Source organism: Diceros bicornis, chromosome 21 (genome assembly GCF_020826845.1).
Source record: "Diceros bicornis minor isolate mBicDic1 chromosome 21, mDicBic1.mat.cur, whole genome shotgun sequence".
Classification (NCBI taxonomy): domain Eukaryota; kingdom Metazoa; phylum Chordata; class Mammalia; order Perissodactyla; family Rhinocerotidae; genus Diceros; species Diceros bicornis.
The window spans coordinates 29,701,433-29,729,288 of NC_080760.1; the positions used below are offsets into that span (position 1 = coordinate 29,701,433).

The following is a 27,856-nucleotide window of genomic DNA, read 5'->3' on the forward strand; positions in this document are numbered from 1 at the left end:
CTAAAAATAAATATGTAGCTATTGAAATTTAAGAAATGCTTATACATTTAACACCTAAAATAATCTTGTGTACCTCCAGGTGTAAATGTACTATGGTTTAAGAAAGACTGTAAAAGACAGCTATCCCTGACTGAACAAGGGAAACTTGGAATATATAGAAAGTAGAGAGGAGACCAAGAACATAACCAGGTATTTTCAAAGTCCCATTCATTCATTCGTCATTTACTCATTCATATTTTAGTCATTCAACAAACAATTGTGTGTCAGTTATGCACCTGTGTGGTATTTGTACTATTTCTACTAATAAATATTTATCAAATATTTCTTATGTGCCAGGCACTGTGTAAGTCCTTTGGATTATTTTATATAATGCTCAATATAATCCAGCCACATATGTACTATTATTACAGATAAAAACATTGCTGTGTAGAGAATCTAAATAATTTGCATACCAGCCAGCAAGGATTTGAACAGAGGCAATTTGACTCTAGAAACTTCTTTCCAAATATCATCAAGATACTCTTCTTCCTTTCCTCACAGCACCACGTGCAAAAGACAGAAACATAAACAAAAAGTAATAATCATAAATTCTATAAAAAAGATAGGTCCGGGCCGGCCCCGTGGCTTATCGGTTAAGTGCGTGCGCTCCAATGCTGGCAGCCCGGGTTCGAATCCCGGGCTCGCACTGACGCACCGCTTCTCGGGCCATGCTGAGGCTGTGTCCCACATACAGCAACTAGAAGGATGTGCAACTATGACACACAAATATCTACTGGGGCTTTGGGGGAAAAATAAATAAATAAAAATTAAAAAAAGAAAAAAAAAGATAGGTCCATGGGACAAGGGGTCTGGAAGATGGGACAATTTCTACAATTCAGGCTTCAGGGAAGAGATTCTGTTTGAGTTTTCAAGATGAGTCAGAGTTTACCAGGAGGAAAAGAGAGAGAGGATATTGCAAATGGAAGCAACAACATGTGCAAAAGAGTAGAGGTTGAGTTAGCAGTGTTTTTGAGTAATGCCAGTACCTTTTTCAGGGAACCAAGAAGTGATGGGAGATGGAGGAAGAGTAGAAAAGGACCTGGTATGCTATATTAAGTAAAGAGAACCATAGGCAATTGAAAAATTGTAGACAAAGGATACATATACAAACATACAAAGAATAAGATTTTTATTTAAATGGAAATTGCATGTAAAATGGACTACGGGCAGTGCACCTGGAGATGGTGATCAACTAGGAGACTTACAATTATCCACGAAAGGCATAATCAGATTCTGAAATTGGGTGGTAACAAGGATGAGCTGAATACGAGAGCTATTTAAGAGACAGACTCAAAAGCATTTATTAATTACATGCAGTGAATGAGCAAGATGAAGGAGTCTGAACTGGTTATCGGGCACCTGGCATGTACAACAGGATGGATGGTGATTCCATTCACCAAAATGAGTACACAAAACAGAAAGGAGTTTTATGTAAAAAATAATGAGATTCAGTGCTGAGGCTAAAAAGTCTGTGAAACACCACAAGAAACAATAGAAAATAGAATCTGGAGCTCTTGGCTATGTTAGGTGTCATTTCAACACAGCCTGATGTTAAAGCTTCGATGTAGATAGAAGATAAAGGGGAATACTTAGAGGAAAAAAATAAAAGATGGTTTAAGATGCAACCCATTGAAAAAAATATTTTAATTTAATAACATTAAGTAGGTATGGACCAATACCCATTATATCACTACATTGGGCAAAGGCTGGGATGGACTATTTCTGTTTGGGTTTTTCTCTCTCCTAACTGTGTGAATTAGGACATTGTAGCTGGTAAACTAAATAAATACCTAGATTTTAGTAGCTTAATAGAATAGCTTATTTCTCACTTGACCAAAACAGCCATCAGCTTGACTAAACATTAGACAGGCTTCTTCAAGACTCTAGATCCCTCACCTAACTTCCTCTAGTACTTTTCCACTAGCTCAACCCAGCCCTTAAGAACCTTCCCTCAGCGCAGTTGAGTTCAATCTCTCTTCCCTATTGTAATAGTCTTGAATAAAGACTTGCCTGTTGAACGCTGTCTGGTGAAATTTTTCTTTGACACACTCATGGAACAGTACAATGAAGTAAACCTATTGGCAGAATAGCCTTCCTCCTCATCGTCTCTCAAGACCCAGGATAACAAAACCTCTGCCATTTTCAACACGTGATTTCCTAGATTGCCTTGGGGATCATTTCCATTTCAGCTGGTAGGAAAGGAAACAGAGCATGGAGGACCACTCTGTGAGTGCTTTTTATGGACCATGGCCTGGAAGTTATTTACATTACTTGGGCTTACTCACCTAACTGCGAAAGAGGCTGTGAAATGTAGTCCCTCAGATGGGTAGCTATTTTCCACCTAAAACACATTATAATGAATGGGGTAACACAGCTTAAAGGTGAACAGCTAGCCATTTCTGCCATAGTAACTAAGACAGTCATAACGCATTCCAGTTTTAGAGTATGCTTTTATATACATTACTTAATTTGATTCTTTTAATAATCTTGTAGCATAAAAATGCTGGCTTCTTTCTTATGCCAGTTTTGCAGATAAAGAAAAAATCATGAAGCACATGACTTGATGAGAAACACAGACCTAGGTAGTGACAGAGATGAGATTCATATTCAAATCTTTAAATGCCAGGTTAGGAACTACTTCCGTGATAGATGTATTGCATTAATTTTCCAAGAGAGACATTTATTTAAGCATATCTTATTCTCTTTAACATAGGTTTAGTGAAGTTAGAGATGGAAGATTTAGGGGAATAGAATATTCAACCCAAAGATTTTTAATATAAATTTGAGATTCTAACCACTTCATTTTAAGTGCTTCCTTAATATTAATTAATTTATTATTCATGTATTCATTAATTCAGTAAGCATTTATTTACTTTCTGCTGTATAGGAGATACTATGCTAGGTGCTGAAATTAAAAAAAAAAAATCTATATGACATTATATCTGCCCTCAAGAGACACACAACTTCTACAAGGAAGATAGGCGCAGCTAACATGCAATATAAGTACATGCGTGAGCTGGGTAGGCAGTCTGGAAATGTAGGGGCAAGACAGGTAACATCCCAGGAACATTAGGAAAGAGTTCTTGAAGGAGATTTTGTCAGAGGTGGATTAATGTTAAAAAATGAATAGAAGACAGGGGGAAGGGAGACAGAAAGAGCAAAGACAGGAAGTGAGAAATATTAATGTGGATGAAGGAAAGTCAAGTAATTCTTTGTTTCTGAAGCTTATAGTTAGTGGAGGAACAGAGAGGACCTTTTGGGTTTATGCAGAGGTTACTGCTTTTGAAGACTTTCAAACCTTAGTGGGTACCTAGAGAACTTGTTAAAATGCAGATTCCCAGATGTACTTTTAGTAGTTATAAGGTAGACCCTTATAACTGCATTGTTAACAAGACCCCCGCCCCACCCCAATCCTTTGGGTTATTTTATTGCTGTCAGCCCACAGACCACACTGGCAAAATTTAAGAGGATGTAGCTGGTCTGTAGCTCTAAGACTCTCCTGGATAATCTCTCAGGTCCCCAGGATAAAGAGGTGATTTGGATCTGTTAGTGAAATACAGTCTGGTGCCTCTAAACCTCCCTTTTTAAACAGAGCATGAAGGATAAAATATAAAGTAGAATATAGTTCATTTATCCAGTTTTATTTTTCTAAGGCCTGAAGAAAGTCTTTTATAAATAATTCAAGTTGGAGCGCTGACTCATTTCTGTACCTTAAGTAGAATGTACAAGTTCAAAATATGCAGTATATTTTAAGACCTGTAGGAAAGAATCAGAAGTGCTTCAGACTGTGTTCAGACAAAATTCTCTTGAAAAAAAAATGCTAAGGAATTCCAGTGTTCCACAGCAGGAGATGCTCTTTCATCTGAGAAGTGGCACTTAGGTGCTCAGAAGGGAGTTGGCAACCAGAAGAGCTGGGTTTTGATTGCAGGGGTTTGGTTGTAAGTGACTTAAAAAAGAGAGCATTCTAACATTTGGTCTGATAGCGAGCCTTTCTGTGGAGCTGCGCACGATAAAAACTAGATGCCGCGTCAGGGATTATCAAACAATGACGGTTCCATTTCTTTCCTTATTTTACCCTTTTAACTTGCTTTATGGTTATAAGTGTGGTAAGTAACCACCAGGTCTAACTTCAGCACACTGGATGATGTTTCAAAGAAAATTATGGGAAACAAGTTGGGTCTGTATCTAGGACAAAAACAGGAAGCCAGAAACATAGGAATTAAAGGGCCGGGATTGCAGAGAAGCAATCACAGCTCTGCATTTCCTTCCATTACCGTACCCCCGTCCTCCCTTCCCGCATACTCAGCTCCACAGAGATAAGGAGCAAAACCCTGCAGATTGCTACTTAATTAGTTACCCCATGGTAGTCCTCCAGGAGACCTGGAATTTAATACTACCTAAATATGTAACTAAAAGAATTTATTTTTAGATATAAATATGTGTATGTGTGTGAACACACATTCTCTCTCTGAGAACCACAAATAAATTCTGATCTATGCATCAAATTGTTACTCTAATTGCACCCTCAAAAGAACTCCCTCCAAAGAGAATGTAATATCTGTGAATGAGACAGGTTTCCTTTCCTTTTGAGGCTAATTGAGATTCAAGAGAAAACCCTTTATCCTCAAAGGGAAAGTTCATCAGGTATGCAAGTCCAGTCTTGCCTCCCTGTTCTCTAGGGACTTCAGTCCCAATCTATTCACTCAAGGAATTCTCTCAGATATCCCATTAGGGAGTAGGAAGGAGCACAAGCCACAGTTATGCAGGGAGTTCTCTGCTGAGGGCAAGGAAGTTCTTGCTTGAGTGAGCATTTTACAGAACATTCTGAAATTGGTGGAACAAAACCAGAAATTGATTTCTTGTCTTTTTTTTCCTAATTATTACCTTCAAACATGCACTGCCAAATCTCCCTCTCCTTAAAGAAATGGTGGACAGATCCTCTAACTTTCTCATCACTGTCAGTACATCCACCCAAGGCGCACCTTTGAGCAATGGCCAGAGAGACGGGGAGAAGGTGCTGGTGGAGGATCAGCACTTGTTGATTCATTCCTCCATTTACTTCAGCGCTTGTAGTATAGAAGACGCTGTCTCCTCATTCTCATCTCGTTCCCTCCCTCTTCCTTTTAGTTCCTTTTTCCTGTGGTGTGTTAGGGCTAGGATGAGGCAGATCATGCTGTCATAGTCCTCTTCTGGCTTTTGCCGTTTCCCTCACTAACCCTGACTGGTCCCTGATGCCTTCCATTTGTTAGAGATGGAAAATGTTTGTTCTCTGTGAGGAGACTAAATGAGTTCTTGGGAAAGGCCAAGAGTTGGGGAGGGGTGGCTTCTTACTGCATAATTCCCTGATATAGGAAAAGCTCAACTTTTCCCAGTCATCTCCCTGCTCCCACCCCTGGCAGTATACCCTATGCTCTCCGGTTGTTGGGCTTCCTTCACCTGATGGCCAAGCCCAGGTACCTTCTTTGGTCTTCATTTGATGCATAGGAAACTCACAACATTGATTTGACAAATTGTTTGAACTAGACAGCTTTCCCTCTCTTCAATCTGCCAGCTTTTGCCAATTTTCTTTCTCTTGTTCAATTGGTATAGAAGGCAGATCAGCAGTATACTGTATAATCAGATATCCACCTGGGGATTCTAGTTCCTCTTTCTGACAGGCCACTCCATTCTCTAGGAGGGATTCTTTTAGACCCCTTCCCTTCAGCTTGGCTTGAAGAGAAGGAGATTGACATCCTCCTTCCTGTAGGGAGATAAATGAAAAGCTGAACAACTTTTGATTTCAATAGTTACAGGTAGATAAATGATAGATAGATAGACAGAAAGATGTCTTGATCTCCCTTACTTTCCTTTTGTTGCTTATATAAATTGGGAGTGAGATAGCTGAGGTTACGTTTGAGAGAGATAAATCAGTTAGAACCCACTTAATAAGGAGAGAGATGAGTCAGTTAGAACCCACTTAATAAGCCATGTAGGGGGTATTTGGGCCTCAATTTTTTATGGAGGGAGATACTGAAGCTTTTTTCTCCTTAGCTTGGGGTCTAAGTTGCCAATTCCAAAGCAACAGGGAAATCTGCCTCTATACCTTGTTAGTCAGGCATTTTGCTTCTATTGTTTTCTTGTCTTGGAGGCTACAGTGATATCAATATCCAAAATTATTATGAGTCTCCACAAGGAAGAGGCAACTTTTCTTTCAGTTAGTCTTAACTCAGCATCTTGATTAAGTCAAGAGCTTTGAGCCAATAGCATTCATCTGACTCTTCCAACGTATTTCATTAAATGTAATCCTCTTTATCTATAAAGCAGTCCAGTGAATGTATTACATCCTAATTATATTCAAGAACATGGCCACGTAATCCAGAAGGCCAATATTGCATTTCCATTTTTGTTGAGAGGATTTCTTTAGATCAAAGAGGGCATTGTTAGCTACAGTGCAGAGGGCATGGGAGACAAAGAGCCAAGTAAAAAGGAGGAGAGAAGCAGATAGTATACATGCATCAGAGCCTTCTGAGTCCCAGAGGAGAAATGACTATGAAGAAACTAATCTGTGGGCACAGGTGACCTAAACAATAAACCATTTCTACAGAATTGAATAGGAGCAAGGGCAGAAGCAGTGAGACCAGTTAGGAGGCTATTGTAGTAATCAAGGCCAGAGATGATTGTTGCTGGGAGCAGGATGTCAGCAGTGGAGGAAGTAAGGAGCAGATGGCTTTTGAATATATTTCAAAGGTAGAGCTAACAGATTTTTTTCTGATGGATTGTGTATGATTGATAAAAACAAAGGAGTCAGAAATTATTCCAAGAGTTTTGGCCTGAATTACCGGAAAAATGGAGTGCTGTTATTAACGATGATGGAGAAGGTCTGTGACAGTAGCAGGTTTGGAGTGATAGGGGGTGGGCAGATCGGATCAACTTTGGACAGGTGAAGTTTGAGATGCCTATTAAACATCTAAGTGGAGATGTTGAGTAGGAAGTTGAATATATGAGTCTGGAATTCAGGGCAGAGAACTAGGCTGGAGATGTAAATTTGAGAGACATCAGCACATAGATGTATTTAAAGTTGGAGACTGGATGAAAATTACCAAGAGAGTGACTGAAAATAGAGAGGAGAAAATATCCAAGACCTAGCTCTGGAACACATACAAACAGAGATGAAGAGAAACCAGAAAGGGAGACTAAAATGAGCCTGAGTAGTATATTTAATAAATTGAAATTTAATAAAGTATACAATTTTTAGACTTGTTTTACTTATTTTTCCATGAACAGTTAAATAATTTTATAACTTTAAACTACTAAGGAACATTTGATTTAAAAAAGTAAATGGCATGCATTTCAGATTTTATAACAAATTAATGAATACGTTTTAACCCAACTCTCACTTTTGGTGTGCAAATAAATCCTTCTCTCCTTTCAGTCTACACAGAATAGTTCAGTAGCATTTCTTTTTAAAAAAATGACATTCACCAATGAATAATAAATCCTCATACCCAGGAACAGTTTCCTCCTATGACTACAACAGAGATAGGAGAGTTAATTTATGTCCAACTGTCTTCCTTTTTTTTTTTTAAAGACAGCAGGGCAGGGAGTCCCTAATTTTTTTTTTTTAATTTTGTTTATTTATTTTTTCCCCCAAAGCCCCAGTAGATAGCTGTATGTCATAGTTGCACATCCTTCTAGTTGGGGCATGTGGGACGCGGCTCAGCATGGCCAGAGAAGCGGTGTGTGGGTGCACACCCGGGATCCGAACCCGGGCCGCCAGCAGCAGAGCGCAAGCACTTAACCGCTAAGCCACAGAGCTGGCCCATGTCTTTCTTTTTAAAACAGAAAACTCTAGATGACTTTGCACTCATTGCTTGGCACCTAGGAAGAAAATTTTCTTGTTTTATTCTAAGTCTCATGGCATGGTATCTATTTCAAGTTCTTTTGGGATTCGTTGACTGTTTTATTACTGGCAAATACAGAAGCAGGCACTTATAAAGTAGAAATGCAACTCAGAGAGTAACTTGAAAAGAGATGTCAAAAACTTGATCTCTCTCTTCTTTTTTTTTTTCCAAACCAATGCATAATTTCTTATAATGAGGTGCAGAATTGTATTTACCAAGCTTCCAAGGAGACAGAATCTCAACTGAAAACTACTAGAATGGGATTAGAGAGATTAGAACTAATCTTTCTTGGAGGCAGAGTACAGTAGAGTCAGTAGGTCTTGTGTTCACCTGAGGCTTAAGCATGGAGGGGAGGGGCTGAATACATGTGAGCAAGGGCTTGGGGCTGAGAAAAGGAAAATAGGAAGGGAGAGAACAGCTTAGCGATGGCAGGACTGTGTGTGTAAGCATGAGAAAAATGATGATGATGATGGGGATTTTTCCATGTAACAGCCACCTTGAATGGAAGATGGAGGAAGAGACGGCATAGGAAGATATTTGAAAGCTTTCTGTGGACTGCACTGTATAAAATTTTGCATCCCAGCTCTTGAAGAAAAACAAAGTAAAAGTCTCTATTATTTATTAATGCTTCTTGAAGTACTTTGGTATAGTTTCTGAGTCTGCCTGAATCAAATCATACCACACTAGTGGCTAAATTATTAGAAAAACTGTAGTGCCAAATGGTGAAAAAGAACCAGACATGAGCAGAATAGCAATGCAAAGCCAAAAGGATATTGTAGAGACTACTCTGAGTTTGAAATGACAATCTGAGGGAGAATGTGCAATTCAGGATAAGATGTTCCAGCTAGAGTCTAGGTGCTAGAAGACTGGATTTGAGCAGTTACACACGTTACACAAATTCACAAAAAAGAGGAACTCAAGAAATTTTTTCATAAAATATCTGGAAAATGGTTCTTGAGTAAGTCCAAAGGACTCTCAATCTCTTGAGACATTGGGATGCCTTATCAAAAGGGACACAGGTTGGCTGGGGCTGACCCGATGGTGTAGTGGTTGAGCTCGTGGGCTCCACTTCTGCGGCCCAGGGTTTGCAGGTTCAGATCCTGGGTGTGGACCTACATACTGCTTGTCAAGCCTTGCTGTGGCAGTGTCCCATATGCAAAACGGAGGAAGATTGGCACAAATATTAGCTCAGGGACAATCTTCCTCAAGCAAAAAGAGGAGGATTGGCAATAGATGTTAGCTCAGGACCAATCTTGCTCACCAAAAAAAAAAAAAAAAAAAAGTGGGGGGAGACAGGTTGGTATACGGCTTCTGACATGCTCATTGGCCTAGCATACTCCCCAAGGGATTGGTTGCTGCTGTTGGATTTCCAATTAAAGTGACTTTAGTAACCACTAACTCAAGCCATTTTACTCTTGAAAAATGTTCTTTTCTAATGTGCATGAAGGGACTGTATGGGCTAATGGGAACACTGTCGTCAGTTGTCAATAATATCATTCTAGTATTATTTATTATTGTTGTTATTAAACAGAGAAATGTTTATCTGCAACTATGTCTCTATAAAAGTGAGAAATCAACGCTCTTCCTGAGGAAGGTAGGCTGTTTTATTCAGCCCATCTAATTCATTTCTGTTACTGCCTTGCTCCTGTAAGCATTTGAGGTTATGACTCCTGATCTACAGCATTGGGCATTAGATGCTATTTATGGACTCAGATTCATCAAAACCTCTATCTAATAGCAGTCAGCCTCACTACACTGGAGGACATAAATATCTAGATGAATTTGAGCTGAGGGCAAATGTTGGAATGACATGTTCTGGATATGTGGTAAATTCATAGGAATAGTTAAAGGCAAGACACCCTCCAAGAAAAGGTATGAAGAGATGAGAGGATCAGAAGCACTGTTCATGGCAGAGCGGACTTATAGCCAATTTACCAAATAACCCTCAATCCCCACTACAAAGGGTCTCATGAATCTGGTGAAGCAAATCAAAACTGACAAAAATGAGTCAATGCTGGCTGTACTTAAGAAAGAAGGCCACAGACAAAACAGACTTTAAATTAAGATGGTAAAAAGAGACAATGAAGAAAGAAGGCCAAATATGATGCTCAGATTATCTGAGGTATGAACAACAAGGCAGGTATGTCTCAGCCCTTTGGAGGGCCCTCAGACAGGCAGAATATAGGTGGGTAGAGACCAGCGGTTTCCCAAAGCTCAATAAGTGAACTTCTCTGACTGGCTCAGATATTATACTTTAAAATTTGCCTTCTATATAGCTGTACTAGTCACAAGGAAAATTCCGGTACCTAAAAATCCTCTGGAATTTTATAGGGTGAGAAAAAGATTCCAGGATTTGAGGATCAGGGATGGCTCTAGTTTACATTACTCGGTGAAGTACAGGAAATATAGTTGCCCACAATTGCCTTGAGAAAAATAAAATAAAAGCACCATCTTACCCATGTCTCAGGAGTTACAGACACACACACAGGTGAAGAGAGAAACAAATCCAAATACGGTTATGGCACACCCTGTTCTCCCCCTTTCCTAATTTCCTAGCACCTAGGCTGGTAGAAGGGACTTGTAAGGACACGGTCTGGGTGAGCCTGGCAAAGCCCTTAGAGTCCTCTCAAAAGAATTTTGACCATATTATGAGAAAGAAAAAGGGTGTGGAAAGAAGGAATTCCAAAGAGGAAGATTCTCATGATAAAACTGCATTTCCTGAGGGCTGAATTTAGTGGGGAGGCTCATAGGTGCCCAACAGGGGACTTGGGCTGTGTGGAACGGGAAAGGAACGGGAAAGTAAATGAACGTGAGGGCAGCGGGGTCATGAGGGGACTACAGGGCAAGAGAGGGAGAGTGTTTATGCAGCTGCTATGAGTGGGAAACTTTGGTGGAGAAAGAGAAAAAAGAGCATTTTTAGAAAGCTTTCTAAGTGGCACATGATAAAAATCCCTGTGTCAGCCCATTAAAGGAGACCTATGAGACCCATCTACACTACTCTTCACAGCTTTAGGATGTATCTTTGAAGGAGACACCATGCAGAGACTGGCCCTAGATAGAGCCAGTTATATTCAGGCTACAGTCTAAGTGTGGGTGAAGGAGTCACTGATTGTCACTAAACTGAGTTAGGCTGACGGTAGACTTCAAAGTGAATGATTTCAAGGCCGATTACAGTAATTAATGTATTTTGCTTTCCCTTAGCAAAACTGAATGATCACAAGACTTTAAGAAGCATCTAATCTTTCTTCCTCATGAGGAAATTTGATCAACCCATTCTAGAGAAAGAGGTTCAAATTTTCACAAAGACAGCCTAAATCTATCCTTAGTTAATGCATCAGTGCTGAACTTCAGGTCAGTGAATGAAATGCATAACCCAATTCTGTTCAACAATTGTATTTAAGGTATCTGAAATGAATCTAAGTTCAGCTGTGGGATCATAGAACTGTAACACATTATGATCTCATTTCTCCTTTTTGGTCTGAACAATCCTTATTCAAAGGACCATGGCAGATAAAAAGTTTCCTTTCATTTTTCTCAAAGATTTTCCATAGTTTTAGGGTTGAAGACTGGTTAACATGGGTGGATCACTAGTTTGCCTATATGCCTAAACTTCTAGACAATTGTGATAGAGAGGAGTTGTGGGGAGAAGGCAACATTTAAGTGGGTTGAAGCCCTGGGTTTTCTTATCAAAACATTTTATACTGACTTCCCCTGTTCTATAAATTCTGATTAAAACAAATAACTTTCTACTTTCTAATTTTAACATACAGCAATCCATACACATAAGCAACTTTTAACAAAGTATTTGATTTTGGAATGTTTTGTGGGAAGAGAATAAAATATAAGTAGAAAGTTATTTGCACTAACTAGGACATATAACCATGTACTTATTTCATCTATATAAAATGTTTAATATGATGATAATAAAAAAGTTTTAGATAAAATATGAAGCATATACTGGAGGTTGTGATAGTGTCCTAAAAGATAAATAGTAATAAATAATAAACAGAACTTTTCTGTCAAAATATGGAAGGTCTAAAGAACAAAGAACATAAGCAGAGAAGGCTCCCAAACACAGTTCTTTGCGTAAATGGGAGTGGCTGTGTGGCAGCTTGGGGAATGGTGGAGGGAGGGAGATGATTAAAAAAAAAAAAATAAGGAGCTCAGGAAAACAAAAAAATTAGCTTTCCTCAGCTAGTCTCAGGCTTTTGTTGTTAGTACCCTAGTAGAACTGAGGCAAAAACTAAAGGAAATCTTTACCAACCTTAATTAGAGTCTAAGAAATGAAACCCACCAGAGTTAGTTATATGGCAGTTGGCAGTAGTTTACTTTATTGGATGGAAACTGGCTCAAGACATGGCCTGGGCTACGGCAGGTAACCTGGCAAGCACCATGGTAAGATTGCTTCCAGCCCACTCTGATTCTGCCTTGCCTGGATCCAACCTTATACTTGGCGATGTTCCCACCCTGGTGTTGGATCCAGAAATTGGCACGCGAGCCAACTGCATGTAACTTCACTCATAGATACAGAAATAACTTCATAAAGTTCTCTTTAGGATGTCTAGAGGGCCTCTTGGCCTGGGCCAAATTAGAGTTCTAGATTTTTTTTTTTACTTATTTTTAAAAGTAATGCCATTCATTTTTCACAATGAAAAATCTCACTGAAATTGTTCTCTCTAAGCAGCAATTCATAAAATGATTTGTTGATGTCAACCTCATTATTTTTACCTCCCCATGCAGCTAGGCACCAAGCAGCTCCTAAACCAACACCAAATTAGGCACGTGAGGATCCAAAGAGATTCAACAATTACCTAGAGGTGGTCTCTGTGTCTGTCCACTGGAGCTGTAAACAACTCCCAGCGCAGAGGAGGGAGGAGCTCAGATCATATTACCTCTGAGCTCAAGTGGCTTCCCATTGGCCACAGGATAATTTTGAATCTGCTTAGCATTGTTTACAAAGCATGTCATGCTCTGGACCCCACTGGTTATTCATCAAACCCTGTCCCTCTAGCCTCTGCTCCAAACACACTGAACCAGTGCCATTCCTTCTACCTGAAACAAACTTTTCTCTCATCTCCTACTTTTCCTTCAAATACTGAGCTAGCTTTCCTGACTGATTCCCCAAGTCTGAGTCAGGAACTATGGTTAAAAGAATGAATGAGCTCAGGGGCAAAGTATGATAGAAAAAATTGATCACTGCTTTCCTTTTTTCTCTTTTTATTTCAGTCTTTTATTGTGCAACTCCATTATATTTTTTGAACATAATAGCATAGTTATAACCATTGCCAGGCTAGCCCTTACTAAGCCCATAACATTTGAGGTTTGAAAAAGAACAAGTGAAGTCCTCTAGTTTGACCCCCTGATATTACAATGAGAAAGCAATTAGAAGAGGAAGGAGGTGCTAAGTGAATGGTCTAATAGGAAAACATAATCGCATGGTCTGGATTGCTTCATCATGAGACATTATGAAAACGTTCAATTCAATGAAACTCAACATTTATAAGTAATGGCTGTAATTAGTAATTAAGTCTGTAATACTTTTGAAAAGTATACATTAAGTGTCCTCAACTTATCAGCTAGAAATTTAGAAAACAAAGGTTCTATTGTCAGTTTAGGCACAGGTAAGAAGAAAAATTGGGAAAGCAAGAACAAGAAGAAACTATTTAAAAATGTTCACCTCATCATTACATGGTGATCTATTAAAGGGTGTTTCATGGTTCCAGTTCATCTATTTCTTAGTAACAGTTCTTTTATTATTTTTTAATAAAATAGATATGTAACCTTACGTACTAGAATGAAAGAATAAAAGTAGAATTCAGAAGGTTAATTCCTGACTGTGGCAATTCTAATAGAGCCCCACCCCCACCCCCGCCCGCAACCAACACACACACATTCCTATAGATTCTAAATTGATACACTATATACTTGATATATTTTATTTTTAAGAATGATCATCTTTCCTTCTTACCAATACAGTTTTGTGACTTTATGTGACTGTATATATTTAAAAATATATACTTCCAAACACTGTATATATATTACACACATATATTTGTCCTGAACATTCTTGACTACATTTTATTGGGCAAATCAAAATTGAAAAAAATTGCTTAGCAAATTATGCCTACAAAAATTATACATTTTAAATAATGGCAGCTTCAGCACAAATTTAATTACTGTAATTGATAACAGTTAACACACTTTTGAAAATTAAATAAGTTTATACTATGAATTGTTAAAATACCAAGAAAAATATCAATGAAACCATAGAGTGTACTAAACTATAACTATGAAGTATCCAAAAGAGAATTTGCATGTGCAACCAATATTTACCATTTATTAATGTGTCTCTTTTAACAAGAGCTCTTTTTAAAGCGAGCTTCTAAAAGATTTCTAAAAATTATTTTAAAGTGAAAAATTAAAAGTGTAATTGTTATCTATACATGTCTAATGTATAATGCTAAATAATGTTTTAAGATAAAGATTGCAACAGTTCTGGTAAAACAATGCATTTCCCGTTATGGCTTCCAGTGCATAATGAAGATGGGGTTGTATTTTTCACTGACCCCATCACACTTACCTCCACATCTTGGAATTGGCCCACTCCACATTACTTTTCCATCCATAAGAATACACGTAATTGTTTCTGTTCCCTGGGTTTTAATAAATCCTTCTTCACAAATAACTGAAATCGAACTTCCTAATTGAAAGTTGTCCCCAAACCGCCGTGCATTGATTGGTATTCCAGGATCAGGACATTCATTATGTCCAAATGCTTGAGAACAGCAAACAAACAAAAACACACAAACAAGCAGTATGAGAGAGATCCTTGTGTATTTGGGGTGAGAAAAAGTGATTTTTAAAAAGGCTCTAGAAAAGTCTGTTTAAAAAACAAAAAAAACTCAGAGGCTCTCCTCTGACCATACCTGTTTGTCTGTGATGTATAACAGATGTGACTATTTTAAAATATGAATTATACTGTAAGACTAGAAAATTTCAAAACAGAATTGTTTCGCTTATTTCTGGAGATCATTAGGCTTAGTCTATGTAAAAATTTCCAGAATTCCAACATTGGAATAGAATTCCAATTAATATGAATACAAAGCAGGTTGACTATATCCCATTGCAAACTTTTCTTGTGATTCACTGTTTGGAATGCAGAGATAGTCTCATTGTGAGAATTAAAGTGAAATATTTCAATCTAGTATGAAAGTCTTACAATTTCTTTATAATTTTCAGTATGTCATCTACTTTCTGCTGTCTAGGTAAAGGGAAGAGAGCTAATGCTTTTGCAATTCCTATGTTCTAGGCACTGTGATAGGAGCTTTAGAAATGTTATGGTCTCATTTAACATTTAGAACAGGCTGATGAGCAAAGTATGGCCATTTACTCTAAAGAGTAATGTGAGATTCAGAAAAAGTTAAGTAGCTTGCGTCAGGTCATAGAGATAGCATTGAAATGTATCCACTGGTCTGGCTTTTAATTTTTTCTCAACAACATATTGTATCTTGGATTATTTGTTTCATGTCTCTCAAGAGAATTCAAGCTCTTCAGTTCAGGGCCACTATCTAATTTTACCTTGTGTCTCCCACGGTGTATATTTAGCCCAGCCCCAGCAAGCAGCAGAACTGAGGTGATAATGTGCTTACTTGAATTTCTCATAGATTATAGATTACATGAACTCTATCCCTTTATTCATTTGGATGACCAAATATACACTACGAATGTTTAAATTAGTATAATATAAATGGAAGAATGTTTCAAGTAGCAAAGTCTAAAAGTGTAAAACATTTTATGAGGTATTTACAATTTAATATTTTTATATTCATACTGCATAAGTACATGTAGTTGTTTTAAATTTTCTTGCTAATCATCACTTTGACATTGTTCATAAATTATATAATTTTATTATCCATTCTTGTCATTTTTAAGTTAAACATTATCTCATTAAATATTAAGGTAAATTCTAAAATATATAAAATATATTTTGTAGGTACACCTATTTCTAATCATTTTTTCTGTTGTGATTTTAAAAACCTCAATTTTGATTAAGCTTAGTTGCTCCTATATATAATGCCTGAGAGCTATTTTTTCAGAAAAAAATAGAATTTCAATAGTAAGCATTAAATATAAAAATTTGCATATGATGGATTAAATTATTTACTAGAGAAATGAAACAAGGAATAAGGAGACATATTTCCATAATACCCTGAAGGTACCATAAACATTAAAGTTAAAAATATTATGCATTTAAGACAAAATAAAAATTGTAAATAGATAAGTACATATATGTATCTATTTTTATACATATACTTGAAATATTTTTAAAAAGACTTTCAGATAAAGCAACCATTTTATACAGCAAGTCTCTATGACACGTGTCAAAGCCAAATTAACTTTAATGATGAGCAATTATATGTTGACAACATTACTGACAGTATTCACTACTAGTGACTCTTTGAAAAGACAATAATTGCATTTTTTACTAATTGTCAAAGCTCAGCATTGAATGAGTGGGGGTGGGGATGAGGGGTGTAATTCTTTTTTGAAGAGCAGGAAACTAAATCCTATTGTGACACGACACAAATATTAATTCGTCAAGTTGGACAATATCTGACAGTGTGTGGTAGCTTCAAGGAAAAACAGTAAAAATCACTAGTATTCTATGGCTTCAGGTAAAACATTTGCAAACAGAAGAATTAATATGTAAGTATATTAACCTACTAAGATATTTTCTCCTTTATGTGATTCATCTTTTTGCTATTTTTATACCATGTTTTTTTCAGAAAAATAATATTCAACCTTTTGAAATACAAAAAATAAGAGTGATAGACAATAGCTAAGTAACCTCAAAGAAATCTCAAATCCAGAAGAACAAAAAACCACAATAATATAAGATGTCAAGATAATAGTTCAAAAGCCAACTAGACAATAAGAGCTAATGTTTATCAAGCATTTATTAGGTACCATATAGTCTATGCTAAATTATTTATATGCATCACCTAATTTACTCCCTACAGAAACTTATGAGGACACTGAGGCTTTCAGTTATTAAACTTAAACATGTAGCAAAGTTGCATAGTTTTACTTTAGAGCTGATATTCTTCATCACTAAGGTATTTTTCCCCCATGGTAGCTTTCCTAAGTCAGGTTAGGGGTCTACTGCCCCTAAATTAATGATTTCCTTCTTCATGATGCTTCTGTAGCCTTGTGAATTTTGTCTTAGGAATTATAATGCTGTACTGTCATTATTTGTTTAAAGTCTTCTATTGGTTTATGAATATCTTGTATACCAATAATGAAGCAAAGTGTGTGATGTATTGTAGGTTTGAGCTTATGCTTATAAGATTTATTAGAATAAGCTAATATATTGGCCAATATAATAATATTTGAAACATTTCCTTACTATCAGGCCTCTCAAAAACAAAGAGAAATGACACAATAGGGAGTAAAATATGGTTGGAAATCAAGGGCTACATGACATCCCTGGCACAATTATGTACAGTCACGTATTGCTTAACAACAGGGACATGTTCCGAGAAATGCGTCCTTAGGTGATTTCATCGTTGTGCGAACATCATAGAGTGTGCTTACACAAACCTAGATGGTATTGCCTACTGCCCACCTAGGCTATATGTACTAATCTCATGGGATCATCTTTGTACATGCAGTCTGTTGTGGATCGAAATATCATTATGCAGTGCATGACTGTGTATGACTTGTTTAAGTTTCCTTATCTGTGGAACAAGAAAGCTGGTTTGTATGGTTCCTTTCTAGCTCTACTTTGTAGAAATATGTTATATGGAAAAAATATACTTACTGTTATAAGTAATGTTAAAGCCACGTCCTGACATTGAGTGGTCAGCTTGAAATTCCAATCGCAGTATGTGACTATTACTAGTAAGATGAGAAGGCACCTCAGCCCCAGTAAAGGTTCCAAGAATTGGGGAGTCTGGAGAGTCACCATCTTTAACAGCAAGGAAGTCAAACTGGGATTCGAGATCAAAGTCATTAAAGGAAAGGTGTATCCGACTCCCTGGATCAGAGATTATTGTCCAGATGCAGTTTAAATTATTTCCATACCCTTCTGGGTAATCAGGAGAAAGGACTGTTCCCATTGATGCAGTAAAGTTAGAGAGGCAAGGAACTGTTAAAGTAAGAAGATTATAAAATAGAATAAATGTTCAAAAGTAATATTTTACCATATCTTACAATTATGATAATCAATTAGCAGTTTAAAAAAATAACATTAAACAATGTAAATTATCTCATAAAACACACAAAAAAATGTTACCATTTTCACATATTAGAAAAGACAACTGATACTCTGGATGATTGTATGCTTAAATATGCACACAAATATGCATATATATAAAAATATAATTGGAGTTAATAACAGCAATTTATTTTGACATTTATTATGTTTGTGTTAGAGCGCTGTGCAAAGTTTTCGTTTCTGTGCTTAAAAAAGTATATTGGAGAAATATTTAGAGATTTCCATAGAAAGTAATAACGTAAAATGACTGAAGAAAAAAAAATACTATGTGGATATTAACAGAGCTGGGATGATGTAGTCCAGAGAAAACTTGGAATGAGGGTGGTGACAAGGTGAGCTTCATTCCTACCAAAGCCATGGGATACTGATAGTTTATAAAACAGAAAAGGAGATGAATTAACTTTTATAATAGCCATCACTAGTGGCTAACACTGGAAAAACAACTAAACTCTCACACCACACTAAAATGAAGTCTTCCCCCCACCCACCAGTTTTCTTTTTTTTAACTTTTCAAAACATCTGACTTAAAAGTTCACATAAAACATTTAGAAAGCTGAAGAAAGATAAACAGAAAAGTAAACTATCATGCAGATGAAATCATAGTTAAAATAATGATACATTTTCTTCTAGTGATTTTTATTACATATTTTTAACAAAATTGAATTCATACGATTTTGCACCAAATTTTATTTACAAAAGGTATGAACTTTAAGCCTCAAAATATTTTGCTAAATTTCTGCCTAGAAAAATCGTATTAATTTATACTGAAATATAATAGAAATACATTAAAGAGTACAACATACCTACTAGCATAAAGTATTGTGATTATTTTGCCGTTCTTATTAGATAAGAAAATGACATCTCATTATATTAACTTGCACTTTGCTTACTAGTGAAGTTGAAGATTTCTCATATGTTTCTTAGATCTTTATATTTTCTCTATTTTTGGAATTATCTGCCCAAGAACTCTGATCATTTAAGATTATCAATGCTTAGTTTATAATATTCATACGATATTACAATTCATACAATATTCATACATTATTTTGTTAATAATATTTTAGTATAAATACTTTTGTTTTCATTTGAGCGTTAAAAATTATAATCTCTTTTGCATTTTTTACACTGCTTTTAAGTTTAGATCTTTTATTAACATTCAGAGAGATATATATATCTCTCTATATACAGAAATATAAAGAAAAAGAGAGCCGGCTCAGTGGGGTAGTGGTTAAATTCGCGAGTTCCGCTTTGGCAGCCCTGGGTTCACCAGTTCGGATCCTGGGCCCAGACCTACTCACAGCTCATCAAGCCATGCTGAAGTGGCTTCCCACATAGAGGAGCTACAACTCTACAGCTATGATACATAACTATGTGCTGGGGCTTTGGGGAGAAAAAAGAAAAAAGAGCAAGATTGGCAATCGATGTTAGCACAGGGCCAATCTTCCCCCCAAAAATAAATAAATAAATAAAAAGAAAGAAAAAGATTAGATATATCTACATATATATGGAGAATATGTAAAAGAATGATGGAATTATGTATATAATTATATGTTAATTATATATGTAAATTATGTATAATTATAATATACATATATAATTATATACAATTTTTATTCTTTTTTTATGTGTAATTTCTAACTTAATTTTTTTTTTCTGTATGGAATGATGTTAGGAGTTAAAAGCAGGGCTTGGAAACTGATAGCCATTATTGGTCTGAATTCAGACTACAAATTGTTTTTTTTCTTATGCACCCTACAAAAAATTTGAAATCACATTTTAAAATCATCATATTTCACATTTGAGGGGAGAAAAACCTGGAGTTCTAGCTTATCTTGAAAAGTCCATGCCTTCTAGCTTCCTATCACTTCCATAATGGGTACACACATACTTTATCCTGTTCCTTCTTCACGCTTGTACCTGCCTGCATCCTGAAATCATTGGATTCTATAATTCTTGACCTAGATTAAGGGTAAGCAAACATTTTCTGTAAAGGGAGGATAGTAAATGCTTTGGCTTTACAAGCCACATGGTCTCTTTTGCAACTAATTACTTGGCCATTGTAGGAGGAAAGCAGCCATGGACAATAGGTAAATTAAAGTACATGGTTACGTTCCAATAAAACTTTATTTACAAAACTAGGTTTCAGGCTAGATTTTACCCACAGAATTTAGTTTGCCAATCTCTAATTGAAATGATCCCCACCTGGGGCAAGGGCTGACCCAAATCTACCATGCTAATTTCCCTTATCAGCTAGATAGGTAGATGTTTATATAACACTCTAAACCCTTAATTATATTAGATACAGTTTTTGTTTGTTTGTTTTTGGTGAGGAAGATTAGCCCTGAGCTAACATTCAGTTGCCAATTTTCCTCCTTTTTTGCTTGAGGAAGATTAGCTCTAAGGTAACATCTGTGTCAATCTTCCTCTCTTTTTTGTATGTGGGTCACCACCTCAACATGACTGACAAGTGGTGTAGGTTCCAGCCTGGATCCAAATCTGCCAACACAGGCTGCTGAAGCAGAGCACGCTGAACTTAACCACTAGGCCAAGGGACTGGCCCCCTAGATGCAGTTTTTATGTAACTTCCTTTGACCCGGTGTTATATTTCTGTGAGTAACACAAAAATTTTATCATAATAACTTAATATTATGCTTTAGTATCCACATAAGCGCTTTGTTTTTCAAAAATTCTCACATCTATTCTTGCCTATTTTTTTACCTAGCTGTATGTCAATACATTAGGTCAAGTTCCCAAAGAAATTATGTCAGGATTTTTGTTGAAATTTCAAAGAATTTCTATATAATTCACACATTTATTATAATGTCTTCTCATTCAGGAACATGGCGTCAATCTCTATTTTTTTCTCATAAAATTTTCTTTTCTCAATAAGTTTATAATTTTCTTTCTGTGAGTTATTTGGATTTATGTAAGGATAATTTCTATGTATTTTATCACTTTATTTTCTGAATAAATTATCTTTTAATTACATTTTCAAATTAGCTATTGTTGATATATAAGGAAACTAAATGCTAAGTATTTATCGTATATCAGGATGCAGGACTTAATTCTTTTTTTAAATAGCAAAAAGTGTTCTCAGGATTTTCAAGAGTTTTAAAATTTGTTTTAGTCTGCATTATTTAAATGTTTTACTAAATGCGTTTTAGTAAAACATTTTAGTAAAATCTATTAAAATGATTTAAAAATATTTTCATTTTTGATGTGATACATTAACAGATTCTCCAATATTATATCAACATTCTTTCCTTGGAAGAACACTCAGAACTAAAGATCTTCAAGTAAAGTCTTCTGAAGTATTATTAAGTTTTAGATGATGCTGACAGAATCGAATCAGACTCTCCCAGTGTATTTTCTTCTCTCAAAACAGGAGTTTCATGGGGCTGCCCCAGTGGTGTAGTGGTTAAGTTCACTCACTTTGCTTCGGCGGCCCAGGGTTTGGATCCCAGGTGCAGACCTACACACTGCTAGTCAAGCCATGCTGTGGCAGCGTTCCACATACAAAATAGAGAAAGACTGGCACAGATGTTAGCTCAGGGCCAATCTTCCTTAAGGAAAAAGAAGAAGATTGGCAACAGATGTTAAATCAAGGCCAATCTTCCTCATCAAAAACAAACAAACAGAAAAAAAAACTCCAGGAGTTTCACAAGGTGAACTTGGTTAGGGATGAGCACTGGCCCTAAACTGAAAGGGAGAACCCTTAAGGGGGTCTGTGCACTCTGCCTCTTCTAGATTTCCTGAAGAGCAAGCAAAATATATTATTTAATCAGGGAAACACCTGCCAGATTCTAAAAAGACCCATTTTGCTGAAATGTAAGATAAATTATCATGGCAATATGTATCAAGAACACCATAATGAGAAACAGCAATGCTCGCTTGCTCCTTTATGTCTTCTTTTTTTTTTTAGCTATGCAATATATATATATTAATGTTTCGCCTCTACTCACTTTAAAAGTTCTCAGTTACATCTTTAAAAATGATAAATAACTTTAAAATGTTAAATAATCAACACTTTCAATAAAGGAAATGTATATTTTGCAGTAAATATTATAATTCAGATAAAATGTAGGTCTTGAAAAATGCTACTTTTTCTTTAAACCAGTTAAATATTGAAGTGAAGTCAGGCATGTGTCAATACCTTTGCAGGGAATAAAGGATTTCACAAATGTAAAGCATTATCATTATAAGTTGGATACAGAATATACATATATTTGAAAACCAGAAATTTATTTTTACTTTCATGATTATTGGCTTATATATTATCATTTGTGAATATTCAAAACTAAAACACGCAATTTTCAATGTTACACTCACACCTGGTAAGTTGTATTTGTTGGTACTGAAGATAATATTTAATTGAACCTAAAAGTGCATCAACAGATAATACAAATCATATTTTTGTTGCAGTTAAATTGTAATGTTTTAATGTATTTGAAGAAATACATTATCTTAATCCAAGAATATTGTATAACATAAACATTAATGAATTTTATTCTGTGCAATATAAATGAATGGCACTTAAGTATGCATTAGTGTGAGCATCTACAAGCAAAAATAAGTTAATGCATTATACATAGAATATAAGCTTTAAATATTTTAAGTCTTTTTGATTGCAAATAAGCATATACTATCTTGTTAAAATAAATGAGTCTATTAGAATTAACTCAAATGTATAATTTCCATAAGAAGTGTGCTATCTATAAACTATAAAATGCCACCAATAATGTGTTATGAGAACACATGTAATATATACTTTGCAATTACCAAGTGAACTATGTTAACTTTATTTAAATCTGTAATGAAATTTATAATTCGGCATAAGCACGCTTGTTAAAGATAGTATCACAAAGTGCTACTCGTTCAAAAATAATTACATGGTTCCAGCTCTTTGCAATTAATTACAAAAGCAATTATATGCAAGGACAGGGTAACATATGCTATCTGGAAGCAAAGCATTTGGTACTCACAGATACAGATGGGTATGTTTGCAGACCATTGGTTATTCTCTTGACAAACAATGGATTTCTCTCCAATTAGTTCAAACCCAAACTGGCATTCGAATCTTAAAACATCACGATTAGAAAATCCATCGCCTTCTCTAATTCCATATAAGGGTGTACCAGGATCGCCACAACTTTCCTTTTCAATTTCTGTAAAAATAGAAGATAAAAGTCACCTTCGAAGGGTTTCAGGCATATAATATCCATACAACCGGTTTAGGAGATGTACACTCTCTATAGCTGACATATTTAAGAGCAAAAGATGAAAATGTTCTCCAATCTCGTTTTTTTTCTTTTGCTACTCTTATGGACGTGATTTGATGAAACAGTCTTTAGGGAACAATTAGTGTTTTTCTCTCATATTGTAGATGGGGAATTTGAGGTCATTAGAGCTAACGTGGTTATTTCTAACCAAACAATGATGACGAGATTCAGATTTTCTGTCTATACTATATACATACATACACACACATGTACATACATATGTGTTTTCCCCAAATCCCAAAGACTTTTCTTATTTTTGTAATCTGTACACGATACAGTAAATCCTTAGATGGCGACCAGGACACGAGGTAACCTCCTCTGCCTCTGTGCTCCTACAGCAATCAGTGAATATGTATCTTTCCCATCAAATCTGCCACTCTCTCTGGTACTTGTTGATTGAATTACTTCCCCAACTAGACCCCCTCAAAAAACTCGTCAGGACAGGAATCAGTTTTGCCTTCCAAATTACCCAGATATTTTCCTCAAAAAATGTTTTTTTGGATGAATTAAACTGAAGGAAGTTGAAAAAAAATTTTTTTTTTTTTTTTTTGGTAGAAAGAGAAGGAGGATCTGTAATTTATTCAGGCAAAGTTGTCATAATATTAGCAAATTAAAAGAAGCATTGCCTATTTCTTTTCAAGGCTGCAATTTATAATCAGCAAAACCAAAGGAATTACAGAAGTATCACAAAATTTTCTTAAGAGTACATTAAAACACCCTTTTGACATACGTTCAAAGAAACCGCAAATATCTAGGATCTTCATTGTGAAGCTATGTATGTCACTAGTAAATTACTGTGGTGATTCTTTGGTTTTTAAGTCACATGAAATCATATTAATACAGTGGTCTTCAAACAAATAGCAAAAAAAAGGAAAATAAAAATTGAAAACATAAAACTTTGAGATAAAATTATGGCCTCTCCTGACACTCTAACAATCACACATTCCTGGTTCTGTAATCTACCAGCACCAATTTGGTGTATATCTTTCCAGTTCTTTTCCCATGATTTTATAATTACACAAAAACATATATAATATGTAACATTATAAACATCTGTATTTACATAAATATAAAAATTCTCTCCACAAAACTATGTAAGTATTGTTTTATATATGTATACTTTATATTGTATTATTCTATAGTCAGTATTATTCTATAACTTGCCTTTTTTTTTAACCAAATAATAATTTTGGAGATATTTTTGAACATCCTTGTATCCTTAGCAGAAACCGTAGATGGTTACAGTGATTTTTTTTTAACACACTGGGTTTGATTTGATATTTTATTTTTATCTATGTCATAGTGACATTGGTCTATAAATATTATTTTTTGTGCTGTTCCTATCCAGATTTAATATCAAAGGAAGAGGTTCGTAATTTTCCAACTTTCACTGGTCTTTAGGCTAGTTTGTATAACATGAAAAGTTGGATCCTTGAATGTTAAAAATTGCCCAAGAGAGCTAAGTCTGGTATAATTTCGAGGTAGATGTCTGACTACCATTTCAATCTCCTCTAAAGTTATTTTCCTACTGAAGGATTTTTTTCTTTTTTTGGCCAGTGGGGTGGGGGACAATATTGGCGACTTATATGTTAGAGAAGTGACTTTTTCCAAGGTTTGCCAGGTTAGTAGTTGAATAGTAATAGAATTGTGTTACAAGATTTTAAAATATTTCTTTATAAATATGTCATACATCTTTCTCACTAGTAATGTTATTTATTTGTGATTAGTCTTCCAGTTTTCTTTGCTCATACTTACAGAAGGTTGTCAAATTTATTAGTCTACTCAAAGAACCAACTTTTGCTGATCAATTCTATTGTTTTGACTTTATTTAAAGACCTTTCTTTTTATCTTTTTGGATTCCATTTTCAATTCTCTTTTGCATCATTTTGCTATTTTTTTTTTACCTTCTTGAGCTGAAATCTTAGTTTTTTTATTATCATTAGTTTATTTTCAGCATTTCTTGTTTCCTAAAAGAAAAACACACTTGAATCCATAAATTTCCTTCAGAGTACTGCTTTGATATGGAGAGCTTTTTTTGCTCACTTCTAAGCAGTTTGTAATTGCCATTTTGATTTCCTCTTTAACTCATAAATAATTTAAAAGTGTTTTTAAATCTATGGGTTGAGGCTATCATTTTGTTGTTGATTTCCAACGTTATTGCTTTAGTATTCAGTATAAGCATATCCAAGTCTCACAGTAGATAAATCAGTAAAATATATTCAATTTGTTATATTTTTCATAATGAAATTATTTATGCCCTTAATTATTTTTTGACCACCCTCTCTGACAATTTCTGAAAGAATTGTGTTAAAAGTTCCAAAGAGGGTATGGATTTTACCACATTTTCTTGTAGTTGAATCAAGTTCACTTCACATATTTCAAATCATCATTCAGTCATTCAATTTCTTCAGCAAATATTTATTTGAGCACCTATGAGTTACCAGATTCTGTTCCAGCTATGTGGGATAGATCAATGAATAAACAGACGAGGATTCCTGCTCTCTGGTAGTGTATATTCCATTGGAAGTTTACAAATAGTAAACAATAAATAAATAACATCTTATTTTAGAAGGTGATTCATGCTATATGGAGAAAATGTTGAGCAGGAAATAGGGAGTTAAGCACTAGGTGATGGTGGGATGACACTGCTGCTAGGCTCACACAATTTTATTACTCTTATAACCTATTGAAATTATTTCTGTTATTGAAAGAATAGGTTCTTCTTCAACTGAAAATGTCTTTATTTTGCCCTCATTACTGAATAATAGCTGGTAAGGTGTAGGATTTTAATTCAAAATTATGTTCCTCCTTTCCCATAAGCGTCAGGATGCCTTTTTATACATGCTGTTTTTAAATGTCACTATCATCTACTTGGCATCAGTTTTTAAATCTTTTTTTTTTTTTTTAACTTGGTGCTTGATAGATTTCTACTGTCAAATAACTTGTAACTTTTTTTTCAGTTCTAAAAAATTGTTAACATTATTTCTTTTAAAATATTGTTTCCTATATGCTCTCATCTCTCTGAAACTCCTTTATATCGAATGTTGGAACTTCAAGATTTAGCCTTCATGTTGCTCAGTCTTTCAAATTTTCATTCTTAAAATTCTCTATTCTGCATTCTAGAAGATTTATATATATGCAAGTATATATGCATTATAAATTCCAATTTACTAATTCACTGTGCACTTTTACATAATCCAAATTCAATCTATATACTGAAAAATTATGTTGCCATTTACTGAATATTTAATGATTTTATTACTTTTTATGTTTCATAACCTTCCATTATTTTTTCATGGATACGGTTTCCCTCTTTACTTTTGTGAGGATATCTAGTATAATTATTTAAAATTATTTTCTGATTGCTCTTTTAATTGTTTCCTTGGGTATAAACAAAACTGTACTTAGAGAGTAGCAGAGTAAACTTTCTTCTAAAGCAGCATATTTGAAAATATATTTGGTGAATCATAATAGTAGTTAAGCTTCTGATGAAACATGTATATCAGGAGAGAACAAAACTGTTGGCTTTGAGCAAGCTATCAAATACATATTTTTTAAATTTTTATTTATTTATTTTATTGAGGTTGGTCACATGGTTTATAACATTATATAAATTTCAGGCATACTATGCTAAGCGAAATAAGTCAGACAGAGAAAGACAATTACCTTTGTATGAAGTATGACTTCACTCACATGTGGAAGATAAACAAATACATGTTTTTATTTGCCTGCTTCTCTATAAGTATAAAGTTCTGCACTCCCCATCTTCACCTTCAGCGTCTCCCACTTTCAGGTTTATTTCTTCTAATGTCAGAATCATGTTGCACCTCTAGGTATAAATTCCTCCCTCTGTTGATCTGTGATGCAGTCTTCATCCTGAGTTGTGGAAGCTTCGCTCTTGATAACTGCACTGGACTCCCATTCCATGCCTGGGCATTTGGCTATATAGCTGAAATATTTTCCTCTGTGACAATTACTGCAGTTTCTCAAGATTGCCAGTGGCCTCCTCCCTGGAGGTTTGGCCCTGATACAAAATGGCTTCCTTTGCAGAAGCTGCAGCAACAGCCTCCTAGGGTGGCACTGGTTTATGAACTTCTCAGTTTACCTCTATATTCCATATCTTTATATGTTTATTTATATTTATTTATCTTAGGGATCCCCTTCAGCCTCATAACAATTGAGATTTTCTCTTCCTATTCTTAAGTATCAGTTTTTTTTAATATGTTTTCCATCAGCTCTGAGTTAGGATTGAGAGTTAAGATTGAGAGTAAATGCTTACTCTACTATTTTTAAACCATATTTTTTTCTTTGCTCCTTTAATACAATATTATTTAAAATAAAGGATGTATTTTCAAATAAAGGTGTAATTTTGAAGCTGCAAT

General features: G+C 35.2%; 1 protein-coding gene across 3 annotated transcripts in view; it reads right to left on the reverse strand.

The window, feature by feature from the left end:
* CSMD3 (CUB and Sushi multiple domains 3) overlaps window positions 1-27,856 on the reverse strand; it is a 1,210,091-nt gene that overhangs the window by 412,014 nt on the left and 770,221 nt on the right. For all 3 annotated transcript variants that reach the window (XM_058564813.1, XM_058564812.1, XM_058564811.1), the window contains 3 exons: window positions 23,178-23,360; window positions 17,740-18,066; window positions 14,500-14,694 (listed from right to left, as the gene is read on the reverse strand). In XM_058564813.1, coding sequence (XP_058420796.1) covers window positions 14,500-14,694; window positions 17,740-18,066; window positions 23,178-23,360 — 705 coding nt within the window. The remainder of the gene's footprint in view (window positions 1-14,499; window positions 14,695-17,739; window positions 18,067-23,177; window positions 23,361-27,856) is intronic.